At 41.6% G+C, this 15,833-nt stretch overlaps 1 protein-coding gene across 14 annotated transcripts in view; it reads right to left on the minus strand.

Annotated features, from left to right (window-relative positions):
• The window catches only part of znf385c (zinc finger protein 385C), a 430,141-nt gene that overhangs the window by 243,558 nt on the left and 170,750 nt on the right, over window positions 1-15,833 (minus strand). The window contains exon 1 of one of the 14 annotated variants that reach the window (XM_048560951.2): window positions 1,939-2,037. The exons of the other annotated variants lie outside the window; for them this stretch is intronic. Within the exon in view, the coding sequence (XP_048416908.1) occupies window positions 1,939-2,014 (76 nt within the window). The 5' untranslated portion in view covers window positions 2,015-2,037. Of the gene's footprint in view, window positions 1-1,938; window positions 2,038-15,833 lie in introns of those variants that run through there. 14 annotated transcript variants of the gene reach the window in all.

Consider the following 15,833-nt stretch of genomic DNA (forward strand, 5'->3'; position numbering starts at 1 on the left):
AAATACTACCACTAGGCCATTGGCTCCCTTTAGGAATACAATAACTCAGTCATGAATTAGTACAATCACATTTCTCTGTCAAGTCATGATCGCACAATTGAATTCTCTGCAGTTCTGTGAAGCATTTTATAGGTTACAAAAGTTTTTTTTGCAAATTACAGAGACCATTGCATGTGCATAACTGTTGCCAGTTGATAAAGATAGCCTCACTTGAGCAAACGTGCGGTTTAGGAAGGCAAAGGGGAGGCGTACTCAGGCTTACGTAACAATTACAAAGATGATTACTTATCAATTTAGATTCAGCTTCTAATCTAATAAGATGGAATCATTTTGACTGAAAGTAATGAAAAATCAGAACCAAGGCTAGCTCATTTACTCCTACATGGGTATATTTAGGAAACTCAAGCTGTTGTGGAAAGCTTTATTTGTTCTTATTAAGCTTTATTAGGTTTGGATAGATAAAGATTTATTCACGCAAGAAAGTATTTTAGATATTTTAAATGACAGATGTCAAATATACGCTCTTTATCTATTTGTGGCACAGTACGAACAGCTTGGTTGAAACATGATGACGAAGCAGTAACACATCTATTTACTGGTGAAAAACTAGTGACACTCAGGCATGAGATGAACATTGCAATGCATCAGTGCAGCAGCTCCCATTATGAATGTCAATGTGAGCACTTTCTTTAAAAAAATACTTTTTGAAAACAAAGATGGTTGACTCTGAGTAACATGTACCTGATCTAAACCCAGGACATTAATCAATTCCTTCTCACACAGGATTGCTGATCTTGATACAACATTTAAAAGTATGATCCTAATCGGAGCATAAAATGTTCCTCAATTATTCATGTCTTCATCACTCAGCATTCTGAATATGTCAGTCCAGCACTATAATATCCTTGATACATGAACAACTTCCTGGACAAAGTTCATATATTGCACGACAAACTGATTTAATCTGATTTGCAGAATGGAAAATTAAATGGGCTAAATTACAAATACATTTTTTCAAAGAATTATTTAAACTGCATCCTATAGTGTTTTTGATTTGAGAAGAACGTCAGCTTGAAGAGTCAACTCTAAAGCATGAATCACAATGAATTTTATTTGTAACAAAATAAAACAAAATTAACCAGCCTATTGAAAGAGCATTCTAGGTCCACAGTTCTCTAATTAACTGACTACTAAATATGCAAGGAGTAAATGGAGAAACTACATATGCTCCTTTGCACCTAATTCATACTTTTGAAGTACAATTTTTAGTAGTCAACATGTTTAAATTCATTGTTCTAAAGAATAAATTACGCTGACCTAATGTACACCAGAACACCAGAAATCAGCTTGCATCAGAAATGAGATGCTTACCATGAGTGATTAAAAAAGGTCAGCCATCACTTTATGAATATCGGCAACTTAATATTGGAAATTCAATCTAACTCTACATTTTTAAGTGCTGCATTTTATAGGAATTCTTAACTCAAAATTTGCCACTCCTACCTACTATTCAAGTACTTGTTTCACTTAACAGTTTAATTCTAAAAGGTAATTCAACATTACCAATTCATTTCATTAATATTCCTTGGGCATCAAATTTAAAATTAAATTATATTGGATGGATGTTATTTTCCAACTTATTCAAATCCTGATATGTCATCCAATGCAAGACACAATGTTTTTCTCACTTACAGAAACAAAATTAAAACATAATATTTGATGAACTCTATTTGATCAATACCACCAGGAGCGACACTGTTTATAAGAAGCTCCACGATTAGTTTTTAAGGGAATATCAGTCAACAAAAGCCCTTTCTGTTCTAAGGAATGAAATATTGATTTTCAGAAAGCTCACTGCAATTTTTCCCTTAACATAAACAGCAATTGCTGCAATACACACAACAGACAAATCTCAAAATCATAACTCTGTAAACGTACCTGTCTTCAGGAGTCCTGCCCACATTGTTTTAGGTTCTTGCTTGTGTAGTTTGACTGCTTCGAAGTCCGCATGCATAAAAGTGCAGGAACACTAGTCTCTGATGCGCTTAAGGTTTTGAGATTAAGTGTGTACTGTCTCGAATATCCATAGTACATCGTGCCAGCGTGCATTATATTCAAAGAGTCACTCAGCTGTTCTGGGCAAATGCGGCTGGGCAGCAAAAAACAGCTGTGGTCTCTTGCGCAATGGGAACTAAACTAAGAAATTCTAAGGCAGGGTTTAATTAAATAATTGCAAAAATCAACTAGTTCTTATTAATTGTGGTAGGTAGGGACTTTATACAATTATTGATTTACCACCATCATTCAATGTTGATTTGCTTTGGCTAAATGTCATCGCCTGCCTTTAAATGAACGATCTTGTGGTGCAGAAGTACCGTCCCTATGTCCAGATCAAAAGGTTTAAGCTTGAATGCTACCTGCTCCAGAGGTATGTCATAGATGTTTCTCATCAACCTGTTCAGTGATGTTATTCCACAGTTCTGCAGCAGGTGGAACTGAACCTGTGCATTCAGTGGCATGTTATAACAAGTCCAAACAGATTAGAAATAATTTCTACCAGTGAACTAGTGGTCTTGTGGCACAGTGGCAATGTCCTGACCTCTGGGTCAAACGTTCAAGTTTCACCTGCCTGAAACAGGTTGATTAAAGATAGCTTTCAGCCATCAGGTGTATGTTGCATTCACTTGCAGGAGATGTACTGGAAGACAATTTGAGTTTTATTTTAGATAACAAAGTGTGGGGTTGGATGAACACAGCAGACCAAGCAGCATCTTAGGAGCATAAAAGCTGATGTTTCGTGCCTAAACCCTTCATCAGAAAAGTTTTATTCTCCCCTTTTGTCCCATCTTCTATATAACTTTGAAAACAGTCCATTTGTGATAAAAAATTGTACGGCAAGGGATTTAAGGTGATTCTGATTCCAAAGAGAAATGTTAAGCTTGCTGGCGAACAGGAAAAGGTAATTTGTGCTGAGGAGGCAGAAACAACTGTGACTCTGTCACCATTTTTTTTATAGAGAATATATTTGTAGTGATTGGATTGAAAGCCAAATGGATCTCATTGATGATGAGATTCATGATTGCGGCTGTTAACCTGGCTGATAGATATAAACAGGAGATTCAGAGAGTCTCCTCACTCTAGGGACTAGCTCTGGGCTGGCTGGTCCACTTACTGCGCACATGCGAGAAAAGGGTGAATTGCTGATGGAATACTGGCCTCTGTGCAGTTATTTCAGTCACCTTATTTTGCCAAAACAGAAAAATAAATAAACAGGAGGTTCAGAAGGTCTCTTCAGTCTAGGGAAATTAAAAAAAACAGGAGATTTAGAGAGTCTCCTCACTTTAGGCACTGGTTCTGAGCTGGCTGGTCTGAGTCAAGTACAGTGCTGGTGTAAATAACAGCTGACATGGTGAAAGAATACTGACCTCTGTGCAGATATTCTGTACTCATTGTTAAAAGATGGGCAAATATAGGAAAAGATAGAATGGAAGTAATCATAGCCTAAGGGAGTAGAACATAACATGAAGTGCAATGATTCTATTTGACTGTAGGAGTTACAGGGTACAGTTTTCAGATGATGGGGTGTCCCATCCTGCCAACCCAGTGAGTTAGGAGGGCTGTTTACCTGGTGTGGGCCTTCTCCTGTCTTTAGTAATATAGTGGCTGGGTTGGGGGATGGGAGTCGAAGTTCTTCAGTGACCTTTAATTAGCCTGAGCGGGCCCGAGGGCAGATGTGCAGCCCAATGCTTCTATCACCCCCGTAAAATGGGAGGCAAGTTAGATGGTAGGTGGGGAGACAATGTGAAGGTCACATGCTCCGTTTCGACACTATACTAGCTCTTCATGGGGTGATCTAGACAATCCCATTGCTGGCTTTATCCCCATAGCGCTGTAACACCATTTTGTTCAGATGGCCTTCTGAAATCACTGACTGTCTCCACTTGCCCCAGTTGTTGAGTTCTGGTTTATTACCACTCAGCACAGTTGGGGGTACCTTTGATAGTATCAAGGGCTATTGCAGGCCTCAGTGAGACATTGACAGAATGCAGGGCTGGGCTGAGAAATGGCAGATGGAGTTCAACCTGGATAAATGCCAAGTGATGCACTTTGGAAGGTCGAACTTAAATGCTGAATTTCGGATTAAAGGCAGGATTCTCGGCAGTGTGGAGGAAAAGCGGGATCTTGGTGTTCAAGTGCATAGCTCTCTCAAAGTTGCCACCCAGGTGGATAAGGTTGTTAAGAAAGCATATGGTGTTTCGGCTTTCATTAACAGGGGGATCAAGTTTAAGAGCCGTGAGGTTATGCTGCAGCTCTACAAAACCCTGGTGAGAGCACACTTGGAATATTGTGTCCAGTTCTGGTCGCCCTATTATAGGAAAGATGTGGAGGCTTTGGGGAGGGTGCAAAGGAGGTTTACCAGGATGCTGCCTGGACTGGAGGGCTTGTCTTACGAGGAGAGGCATGGATAGAGTCGATAGCCAGAGACTTTTCTCCAGGGCAGGATGGACTGCCACGAGGGGTCATTGTTTTAAGGTGTTAGGAGGAAGGTATAGAGGAGACATCAGAGGGAGGTTCTTCACCCAGAGAGTTGTGAGCGCATGGAATAGTTTACCGGTGGTAGTCGTGGAAGCAGAGTCATTAGTGACATTTAAGCTTTAACCTTTGTGAAATTCTTCAAAGCGATCCTCATTAATTGTCAAATTAGATAAACATGGGCTGGGAAATAAAAAACTGCAGATGCTGGTAATCTGAAATAAAACAGCAAACAACTGTCACTCACTATCTGAAATAAGAATGGGCTAATGTTTTTGGTTGGGTTTTTAATCTGAACTAATTGGGGCTGTGATGCTGAGGAACATGCAAAAAGTTAACATGATTTTTCCTTCTAGATATTGGCCGAACTTGTGCCCAGTTCCAATAATTTCTGTCCTTAATAAATGAGCAGTTAGGCTTGATGCATTTCTGTATTATACCTATTTACAATGAAGACATTGTTCCACCTCCACGAAATACCAGCACACTTAAGGGGCAGATCCACTTCCAGTGGTGGTCACTGCTTAGTCTGACGTAGAGGCATGTCAGTGGACAAAGGAGAACACTTTCAATAAGCTGTGCTGGACAGCTAGACAGGAGCGGATGATTTTTTTTATTCAATCACAGGATGTTGGTGTCACTTGCCTGGCTAGCATTTATTACCTATCTCTAACTTGCACAGTGGTTAGCACTGCTGCCTCACAGCGCCAGGGACCCGGGTTTGATTCCACCCTTGGGCAACTGTCTGTGTGGAGTTTGCACGTTCTCCCCGTGTCTGTGTGGGTTTCCTCCGGGTGCTCAGGTTTCCTCCCACAGTCCAAAGATGTGCAGGCTAGGTGGGTTGGTCATGCTAAATTGTGCGTAGTGTCTAGGGATGTGCAGGCTAGGTGGATTAGCCATGGGAAATGCAGGGTTACCAGGGTAGGGAAGGGGAATCTATCTGGGTACAATACTCTTTGGACCATTGGCGTTCACTTGATGGGCTGAATAGCCTCTTCCACACTGTAGGATTCTATGAACTGCCCAGAGGCAATCGAGTTGTGTCGCCACATTGTTGTGGGTCACATATAGTTCCGAGTATGGATGGCAGATTCTTTCCCCAAAAGACATTAGATGGGTTTTTCCAACAATCAACAATGACTTCATGATAATTTTATTCCAAGCCTTCAACCAGTCTTAACCAATCAAGGACAGTGAGCACAGATCAGCTACAAGACTCACCTAATCAAATACAGAACAACAAAATGCTACACTGCAGCTCACCTGCCAACATTTCCCCCACCTTTGTCACAGCTCTCGTCCATCCCACCCATTACCCTCAGGCAGGGAGTGATCAGCCCTAAATAACTTGTATTATTTTACACCTGTTACTTAAGTCCTCTACTATGTTTAGTTCTGGTGTTTCTGTTTCAGTGTATGTTTTATTCTTGTAACAAATGTCATTTGTAATCATAGCCCGATTTATACAATATGTCAATGTGATTCTTCTGTCTCTAAGGGAATCAGGTGTGTCATAGCCATTTCATACAAGTCTCAAAACTCAATCCCGCAATAGAAGAAATATCATGAGCCCTGGGAGACGCCCGCTTATAAACTGTCAATTATAAGTTTAGGCCTGGAGGGAATATGCGTTCATCGATGGAAATTTTGTCGAGCAGACAGAGTGCAAATGCAAGCTATCTTAAAGAAAAGCAAAAGGCAGACTAAGGCATCTTTCATCTGCTGAATGCTCTCCTGAGGTTTGGAGGTTTAGTTGTTTCCAACACTTAATCTGTAGGTGACTGCTCATTACTGGATCGCATTAGATCAGGTCAGATGAAGGAAGACAACAGGAAACTAATTGGTAACTTCAGCTAAATAGTGCACACTAAAGTTGCCAACTCCCCAATGTATTGTGGGCCAGTCAGCTAATTTATGTTGATGGGTGATGTAATTTTGGTTTAAAGTGAAACACTTAGAGAAGAGACGTAAGCCTATTTTCAGGACATACACATCTCATCACTAGGGTATCACACTTGCTGTGAAGCTAATGCTAAAAGCATTTTTATTCTCTGTTGCCTTTAACATTTATTAGGCTATTAGAAGCCAGTTACTGAAATTCTATGCATGTAAACAGGTGGAGAGTTCCACAGACTAAGGTCAGGGAGCAATATAGGAACAGACATTGGAATTTGTGTAGACCAACATTTTCATTTATACAGGATTTACAGCACAGAAACAGGTCATTTGGCCCATTCAGTCCATGTCAGCATTTATGCCCCTTTGAGACCCATCTGTTTATCATTTCTCAATTACATCTATCAGCACAAGACTTTATTCTCTTCTCCTTCATATATTGGACCAGCTCTCTGATAAATGTCTCTATATTATTTGCTTCAATCATTCCCTGTGGTGTTGATTTCCATGTTCTCAGCACACTCTGGGCAAAGATGTTTCTTCTGAATTTCCCAATAGGATTTCTTATTAATGTTCTTATTATATGTTTACCCTCTTCCCAACATGGGGAAACACTGGCTGGAACCTTGCAGTCCTGGAGGCAGCGAGATGGGAGGCATGTCTGATCCTCACTGTTTTCCTGCCTGTACCGGAATGAAATTCCGGACATAAAGATCCATTGCAGGTTAAGGAATAGTTCGGGGCCTTGGGCCATTTTGCTAGGATTTACCTTGTTACAAGTAGGCCTACTGACAACTGGCATTCCTCGAAGTAGAGTGGACTCTTGTTGTATGGGATTGCATGAATAATATTGGGGTATGTGGGAGGAGAGGCGGGGGTTTGTGGGGACATAATCAAAGGCACTCAGTGCCTCTTTGAAGATGGGGATGGAGGGCAAGTGGTGTAGTTGATGAGAACTACGAACCTGCCCTCGCTTGTGACCTGCCTACCTGCTCCCCTCATTCCCTTGACCAGTCCCCTGAAACTCAGCAGCTCATGTTGGGAGAGACATCTGGGGGACTTAACATGGGACAAAGGCACACACGTGACCTTACTGTCAGCTGGCCTTTCTTGTTTGTTGCAGTATGAATTTTACAATGCTCTTTGCAATCAGTAGGCCAATGGGTACTTCGGGAAGGTTCTCTCAGAATCCACTCCAATGAGACTTAACACAATTTTAAAGACCCTTCACCCCTCAGCTTCCCCTTTTGAGAAGAAAAGAGACTCAAACAGCAGCGTAAAAAGAAATGCTGGAAATCAGGAGTAAAAGTAGTCAGTACTGGAGAAACTCAGCAGCATCTGTGGAGAGAAAGCAGAGTGAATGTTTTAGTCCAGTGGCCCTTGTTCAGAACAAGAAAAGACCCTTTTGAAGAAGAGTCACAGGACATGAAACATTAACTCTGCTTTCTCTCTGTAGAGACTGCCAGACCTGCTGTGTTTCTCCAGGAACTTCTGATTTATACATGAAAGGAAATGCTTATTCAATACTATATTCCCTTACTTAATGTGTGTTTTTCATGGAAACAAGGCTTGACCGCATGGCTCTTAATTAATGTGGACAAAATTCACATATGACTTGAGCTCAGGAACCCAGAATGAAGAGTGGCAGCTGTTAAGTGACGATATAGAATGATTTTGCCTGAGGGTGATCACTGTCCACATTAAATGTTAATAAATTGAAGGAGAAAAGTAACTCGCCCTGCAGCTCTTTTGTCCCGACTTCACGACTTTAATAAAAGATCTTCATGTTTGGCTTTCAAGCATTTTGTTTCAAGTTTAAAATGATTTATTAATGGTGCCCAGGACTTTTATTTTTACACAGACATAAGACTTTTTTGTTTGTCAACCTGAGGTTACACTGTAATTTGTACGTGACTTTCCCTAACATCAGCCTGAGGGAAGGTGCTTCACAGAGAATATGTTTCATCTGTTCAGGATAAATTATGGATCATTGCTCATTTTCATTGCGTTTAATCTCGTCTTCTTGGATTTAATAGGCATTTGTCTGCATTTGATGACTGCTAGAAACTCCATTTAAATATAACAATTTGACTGTGGGCTTTGAATGATAACTGTGGTGAAAGAAAGCTGGAAATAAGTGGTGGTGACAGAACTGCAGCTAAAACACAACAGATATTTGAATTGGGCCAACCTCAGTGGATACGTTCCCTTCAGATGAAGATAAGCCACTCCACAAAAGACCTTAATAAGTACCACAGTGCAAGAGGGCATACCAGAAGCAGCACTGGGCATTTCTAAAAATTAAGTGACAACCTGGGGACATCCCACAACTATGTGCATGTCAAACCAAATTCACAACCCACGCATCAGACCTGTGTGCCCAGCCATCAAATAGTGAATGGTTGTAGACGGTTAAACACTGGGAGGTAGTTCGAGAAGTACTTTCAGTGTTAATGATGGAAGTCAAGGCTGAAGCATTTTCCAAGTGGATGATCCATCTCAGCCTTCTCCTCAGGTCCCCAATGTCACAAATGTCAGTGTCCAGCCAGTTTGATTTACTTCACATATCAAGAAATGGCTGAAGACACTGGATTCTGCACAGGGTTTGGGCTTTGACAACATCCTGACAATGGTAGCTGAGACATTTACTCCAGAATTGGCTGCAAATCCAGTGTAACTACATCATTAATTTTTTTTTATTTGAAAAAATATATTTTATTCATAGAATGTACAAAAAAATACATTTATACACCTACCCAGTCATGCAAGCTGCTCCCAGTTACCCAGGGGGTCCGTACACCAACTAAAGGCAAAAACAAAACAAAGAAGAAAAAAAAACAAAGCAAAGAAAATACCCCGGCAGTCATCTCCCCGCACAGTCCCCGTTGGTCCCCTGACCAGTTGGGGAAGGCGCCAGCTGGGCCCAGTTACCAGATAGGGTTCTTTTTTCTATTCTGGACGAGGGGTTTCATACGGTGGTCTTTCCCCACCGCGCCTTGGTGGCGGCTGCCCCAAGCTTTAGCGCGTCCCTCAGCACATAGTCCTGGACCTTGGAGTGTGCCAGTCTGCAACACTCGGTCAGGGTCAGTTCTTTCAGCTGGCAGACCAGCAAGTTGCGGGCAGACCAAAGAGTGTCTTTCATTGCATTGATGGTCCTCCAGGCGCAGTTGATGTTGGTCTCGGTGTGCGTCCCAGGAAACAGCCGGTAGAGCACGGAGTCCCGTGTCACGGAGGTGCTCCGGACGAACCTCGACAAATACCACTGCATCCCCCTCCAGACCTCCTGCGCATAGGCACACTCCAGAAGGAGGTGATGATAACTACATCATTAACATTCTAGGTAACATCATCAGTGCGCCTCCGATGAAGCGCTGGTGTTATGTCCCCCTTTCTATTTATCTGATTAGGTTTCCTTGGGGTGGTGATGTCATTTCCTGTCTTGGTGATGCCATTTCCTGCATTGGTGATGTCATGTCCTGTTCTTGTTCTCAGAGGGTGGTAGATGGGCTCCAAATCAATGTGTTTGTTGATGGAGTTCCGGCTGGAATGCCATGCCTCTAGGAATTCTCGTGCGTGTCTCTGTTTGGCTTGTCCTAGGATGGATGTGTTGTCCCAATCAAAGTGGTGTCCTTCCTCATCTGTATGTAAGGATACGAGTGATAGTGGGTCATGTCGTTTTAGCCACAAAACGACATGACCCACTATCACTAGTATCCTTACATACAGATGAGGAAGGACACCACTTTGATTGGGACAACACATCCATCCTAGGACAAGCCAAACAGAGACACGCACGAGAATTTCTAGAGGCATGGCATTCCAACTGGAACTCCATCAACAAACACATTGATTTGGAGCCCATCTACCACCCTCTGAGAACAAGAACAGGAAATGACATCACCAACGCAGGAAATGACATCACCACCCCAAGGAAACCTAAACAGATAAATAGAAAGCGGGACATACCACCAGCGCTTCATCGGAGGCTCACTGACGATGTTACCCAGAATGGTGACGAAACGTCTGAAAACTAACCTTCCAGCTCAGCGAGCAAACTCACATCCAGAACCTCAACCTGAGCTACAAATCTTCTCAAAACTCGCTATCATTAACATCTACTCAGCACTGTGGAAAACTGCCCGGTTATGTCCCGTACGAATAAAAAGTAAGGACAAATCCAACTTGGCCAATTATTATCCTATCAGTCTAATTTTGATCATCAATAGACTGATGTATGGAGTCACCCACAGTGCTATGAGATGGCACTGGCTTAGCAATAACCTGTTCTCTGATGCACTGTTTGAGGTGTATCAGGTCACTCAGCTTCTGACCTCATTACAACCTTAGTCCAAACAGGCACAAAACAGCTGAATTCCAGCGGGGAGGTGGGAATGACTGCCTTTGATGTCAAGCCCCCAACATATGAACATGTGTGGCATCAAGAGATTTAGCAAAACTGCTCACAGACCAATCATCTTCAACTGCTTCATCAATGATCTCCCTTCATCAGAAGTGGGGATGTTCATCAATGATTCCACAATATTCAGCAGCATTCGTGATTCCTCTGATATTGATACAGCTAGTCTTCACATTCAGGATGACCAGAATGACTTGCAGGTTTGAGCTGAAAGATGGCAAGTAACATGTGTACCACACATTCAATGGCATTACAATGACTGAATTCCCCAGTATCAACATCATTGAGGCTACCATTGACTAGAATTTGAACTGGACTAGCCATATACATACCGCAGTTACAAGAACAGGAGAGAGACTAGGAATTCTGCAGCATGTTCTCCTGACTCTCCAAAGCCTGTCCATCATCTACAAATCGCAAATCAGGACTGTGATGGAATACCCTCCACTTGCCTGGATGGGTGCAGCTCCAACAACATTCAAGAAGCTTGACACCATCCAGGGCAAAGCAGCCCACTTGATTGGCACCGCACCCACCACCATCAACACTCACTCCATCACGAAGACACAATGACAGCAGTATGTTCTGCCTACAAGATGCACTATAGTAATTCACCGAAACTTCTTTGACAGTATCTTTCAAAAATACAGCTTCTACCATAGTGAAGGGGGCACAGGCAGCAGATACATGGAAACACCAAACACTCATCATTCTGAATTAGACATATATTGCCGTTCCTTCACTGTCACTCGGTCAAAATCTTGGATCTTGCCTCTAATAGTATTGCAGGTGCACCCAGACCTCATGGTTTGAGAAAGCAGCTCACCACTACTTTTACAAGGGCATCTAAGGATGGACAATAAATGCTGACCTAGCCAGTGGCATTCACATCCCACGATGGAATAAAATAAAAGAATGTGCAGATCAAAAAAAAAAGACGAGGCTAAATCTTCCCGGGCTCCGAACCCCTAGTGGAGAATTTGGGAGCATCATCTGAGAAGTCAATGAGGCCTTTCTTGGTGGTGAAAGCAAAAAATTGGATTCTCCAACTATATTCCAGACATTGAGATGGGATTCTCGCTAGTGGACGGTGAAAGGCTTATTAATGGGGTTCATCGCACATCATTGCCCTTATTATAACTTAATCTTACCCTTATTAATATGCAATCTCCTATTCTGCCAGCTGCCAGGTGGAAGTTCAGAGATAAAATTCACAACGTTGAAGTTTGAACAGACACGTTTTTCAGTAGTAAGTTAATGAGGTGAGTTTGGGGACAACAGTGCAAGAAATCCGCCATGATTCCCAACAAAAATGATAATTTATTAAAATATGGTCAAAGTCAAATTGAAGAATTTGTAACAAAATCCTCACCAACATGACTAGTGTTGTTACTGCTGCCAAGTAATAGTGCAGCAGTGGTGAATGTAGCATAGGTACTCACAAAAACAGGAGATTGTGACCGTAGGAAGAAACGGTGGTAGTGTGGGGACAGAGAGGTCAGAAATTATTTTAAAGCTTCATTAAAATACTCAGCAGGAAGGGTCCATAAGGTATCATCATTAAAATGTACTGAGCTGGATCTTGCTAAATAGAGAAACTTGAAGAGTAGCCCGTTAGTTAAACTATTTCCCACCCTTTTCAGTTTGACCCTTTACTGGGGTATAAATTTTGCCAGAATATGAATTAACAATGGCATGGGGCACCTGGGCTCTCAGTGGATCATTAAGGTGACTGTGTCTGTTCTTTACTATGGGGTGCTGATGGTATAGGGGTAATGAGACTGGGTTTGTAATCCAGAAGTCTAGGCTAATGCAATAGGGCCAAGGGTTCATAATTCCACTATGATAGCTGATGCAATTGAAATTTAATTGAAAAAGCTGGTCTCAATAATGCCAATCATGTCAACTATAACCGCTCGTTGTTAAAATCTCTTTTGGTCCACTGATATTCACCAATAATTGTAGACACATAGTAATGTGTTTGATTCTTAATTGCCCTCTGAAGTGGCCTCAAAAGTTACTTAGAAGTTTATGGCCTGGGCAACAACTGCTTACCTTGCCACTGCTGCCCACATTCAATTAAAGAATAAACACAAAATGATGAAACCTAAGTTTCAAGAAAGAAATGGAGGAATGTTTGAAAGGAAGGGTGAAACGCAATGAGTACACTGGAGTCAAAACAGGGCCGGTAGGAAAAGAAAGATTCGATTAAGAGATAAAAGGAACAGAAGTGAAGAAATGCTAAGTTTACATTTTTAAAATCATTATGCAGAGCATATCAGCTGAAGAAAAGAGGCAGCATGGTTAAAACTGTTCACTTTCTGTGCCAGAGATGTTCAAGTCTTACAGCATTATCAATAATAATGTTAGAGAAGTGCTTATACTCTTACTTACCAGAATTAAGTTTTTGTGGCTGGTATCAATATTCAAATCCACCAAATCTTGAAAAAGAAACCAAGCTAAGGGTAGGGTTCAGTTTGTTGGGAAGCAAATGATGAATTGATTTATAAATTTTGGGAATTTGCAATCCACAATGTATCCCTTAATCTCCCAAATCTATGGGTCAATCCGCCCATGAAATACTGCATACACTGCTAATATGCTTATATTTTTATAACAAAATTTGACCCAATCATTTCAATTGAATTCTCCACTGGTGATGACTCACATCATTGCTACTACAACATATGGGTGTTGAATTTTCACCTTTGGTGTGAAAACAAGGAATCTGGACCGTCCTGAACCTTCCCCACGCGGGAAGCAGACTTGAGATTTTTTGCAGATAATGAGAAGAAGGATGGTAGGCAGGTTCATGAAGCTAATGTGTCATTGAGAGCTTCAACAGGAGCAGAGCAGTAACGGGTATGTAATAGAAAAGGCACTTCAGCCTGAAGGTGCCCACTCACCATTGCTAAAGAATTTAAGTAGCTTCTAAATAAAGCTTACAGGTCATCACCAATGGGTGTCTTGGTGGATGGGATGGGGGGGTGGGTGTGGACAGCTTTTGCAGGGGGAGGAGTATTTTAGTCTACAGTGCGACCTCTGATGCACCAACCGAGAGCCTGCAAGCTTGGCTGGCATGCTGGGCATTGGCTTATCTCTGTACATTGGCCTCGAGCAACTCACCACTCCCTTCATCACATCAGGAGCCTAGAGGCATTCATGGAATCCCATCAAGCGCCCTTAACTGTAGTATAACTGTAGTCTGACTGTACGATTTTCCAGTGAGACAATATACATTGTGACAGGAATTGAGGCAATGTCATGTTTTCTGATTCTCTCTCACAGCCCTGTAGCAAGATGAAGCTACAATGGGATGTTTCTGAAAGAAAGTCAATGTTTTCCTTACTTTAGCTGTCTCTGTAAATATCCGCTGGCAGGACAACAACAGCAAGAATTTGAAATGATTGAAGCTCTTGACCAAACAAATTGGCTGCCCACCTTGTGTGGCTGGGTTGCCCTGCCCTTTCAGAAACAGGAAAAATAGACCAGTGCTGGGAACTGGGTGCAGAAACCCAGCAAGGAAACCAATGCCAACATTTCCAAGCCTCGCCTACCTCCATTCCCCACCTCAGTGGGAACTAAAATTCTGCTCATTGACTCTGGTACAAACTCCACAATGTTCTTCAGTCAGTGATGGTTAACGGGTCAAGACTCGTATTTCTGTAACATTGCTGGAACTGTGTACACTGAATGTTGTATGATAGCACAGACCTCAGAAAGGTATTGTACTTTTAAGATACATAGCTGTCATCATGATGTGACACTCCAGCATAAAATTCTCCATGCTAGTCCCTATTCAGTTCAGTTGGCAGCAGTGCGTTAACGAGTAGCCAGCCAGTCTGCTGGCCATTTAGCTCATCGGTCAGTCGACCATGTACATAATATAACAGTAATCCAAGTAATTACATAACCATGACTAGATACGTAAGACTGAGATGTCATATTAGTGTACATCTTTAGTTATTAATAAACTTTCAGATATCTGACTCACAAGAAGATTGACCCTGTAATAAATGTTACATGGATTAACATGTAGAAAACCACAAGCAAGTCACTACATCTATACAGACAGTCTTAGCACTGAGTGGGTGAAGGGCAGGGTTACTGAGAAGTTAAAAGGTTTAGGAACATCATAGGAATAAGGATTCAGAGGGGGCTGGTAATTAGGTCAACTACTTTCTCTCAAAACCCCATTGAACTGCTGCGATTTGTGGATCCTTTCTCTACCCAACCACAATATGGTATTCTTTAGCTCCCATCTGACAGGAAAAGTGAAAAGAGGAAAAAGAGAGAAAGAGACAGGAACGCAAGGAGAAAAACAGAAGCCAAAAGAATGAGGGAGAAATGAAAGTTGGGAAAGAAAAGCAGATAGAAACAGAACGGGAGAGAGAGAGAGACAGAAAGAGGAATAGAACAAACCACATGATTTGATTTGATTTATTGTAGTCACATATACCTAAGTACAATGTAAAGCTTTGTCTTACAAGCATTATGGGCAGATCATAGCAAACAAGGTCATACAGATCATAGGAACTTAGAGAGAGCAAAACAAGATCAACATTAGTAAGATCAACATAATTTGAAGTTAGAGAGTCCATTCAGTTGTGTAATAATGGCAGGGAAGAAACTGTTTTTGAACATTCTCTATTATGCACTGTACTATCAGGGATGCAGAAACAAGAGTTTCACTACTGTTTTGAAAAGATTTCATTGTTAAAAATGACTCTAGTTGTTATCTGGTTCTCCAAATTCAGCTTGGTGATTACTCTTTTTAAGCTGAGGTAACTATTCTGCTACTCCAACAAAGTCTGACCGGGGGTTTTTATTTTGAGATTACTCTCTTGTGCGGTGAACAATATTTCAATAAGCTGCCCTTTGGAAATGTCTGTGGCAGCGGCTTGCTCTTTGCAGAGCTAGCACATCACCTTTAATTGACTGTAATTCCACTGTAATATCTGGCACCAGCACTCCAAGGATGATTAAA

This window comes from Stegostoma tigrinum, chromosome 31, assembly GCF_030684315.1.
Source record: "Stegostoma tigrinum isolate sSteTig4 chromosome 31, sSteTig4.hap1, whole genome shotgun sequence".
NCBI lineage: Eukaryota > Metazoa > Chordata > Chondrichthyes > Orectolobiformes > Stegostomatidae > Stegostoma > Stegostoma tigrinum.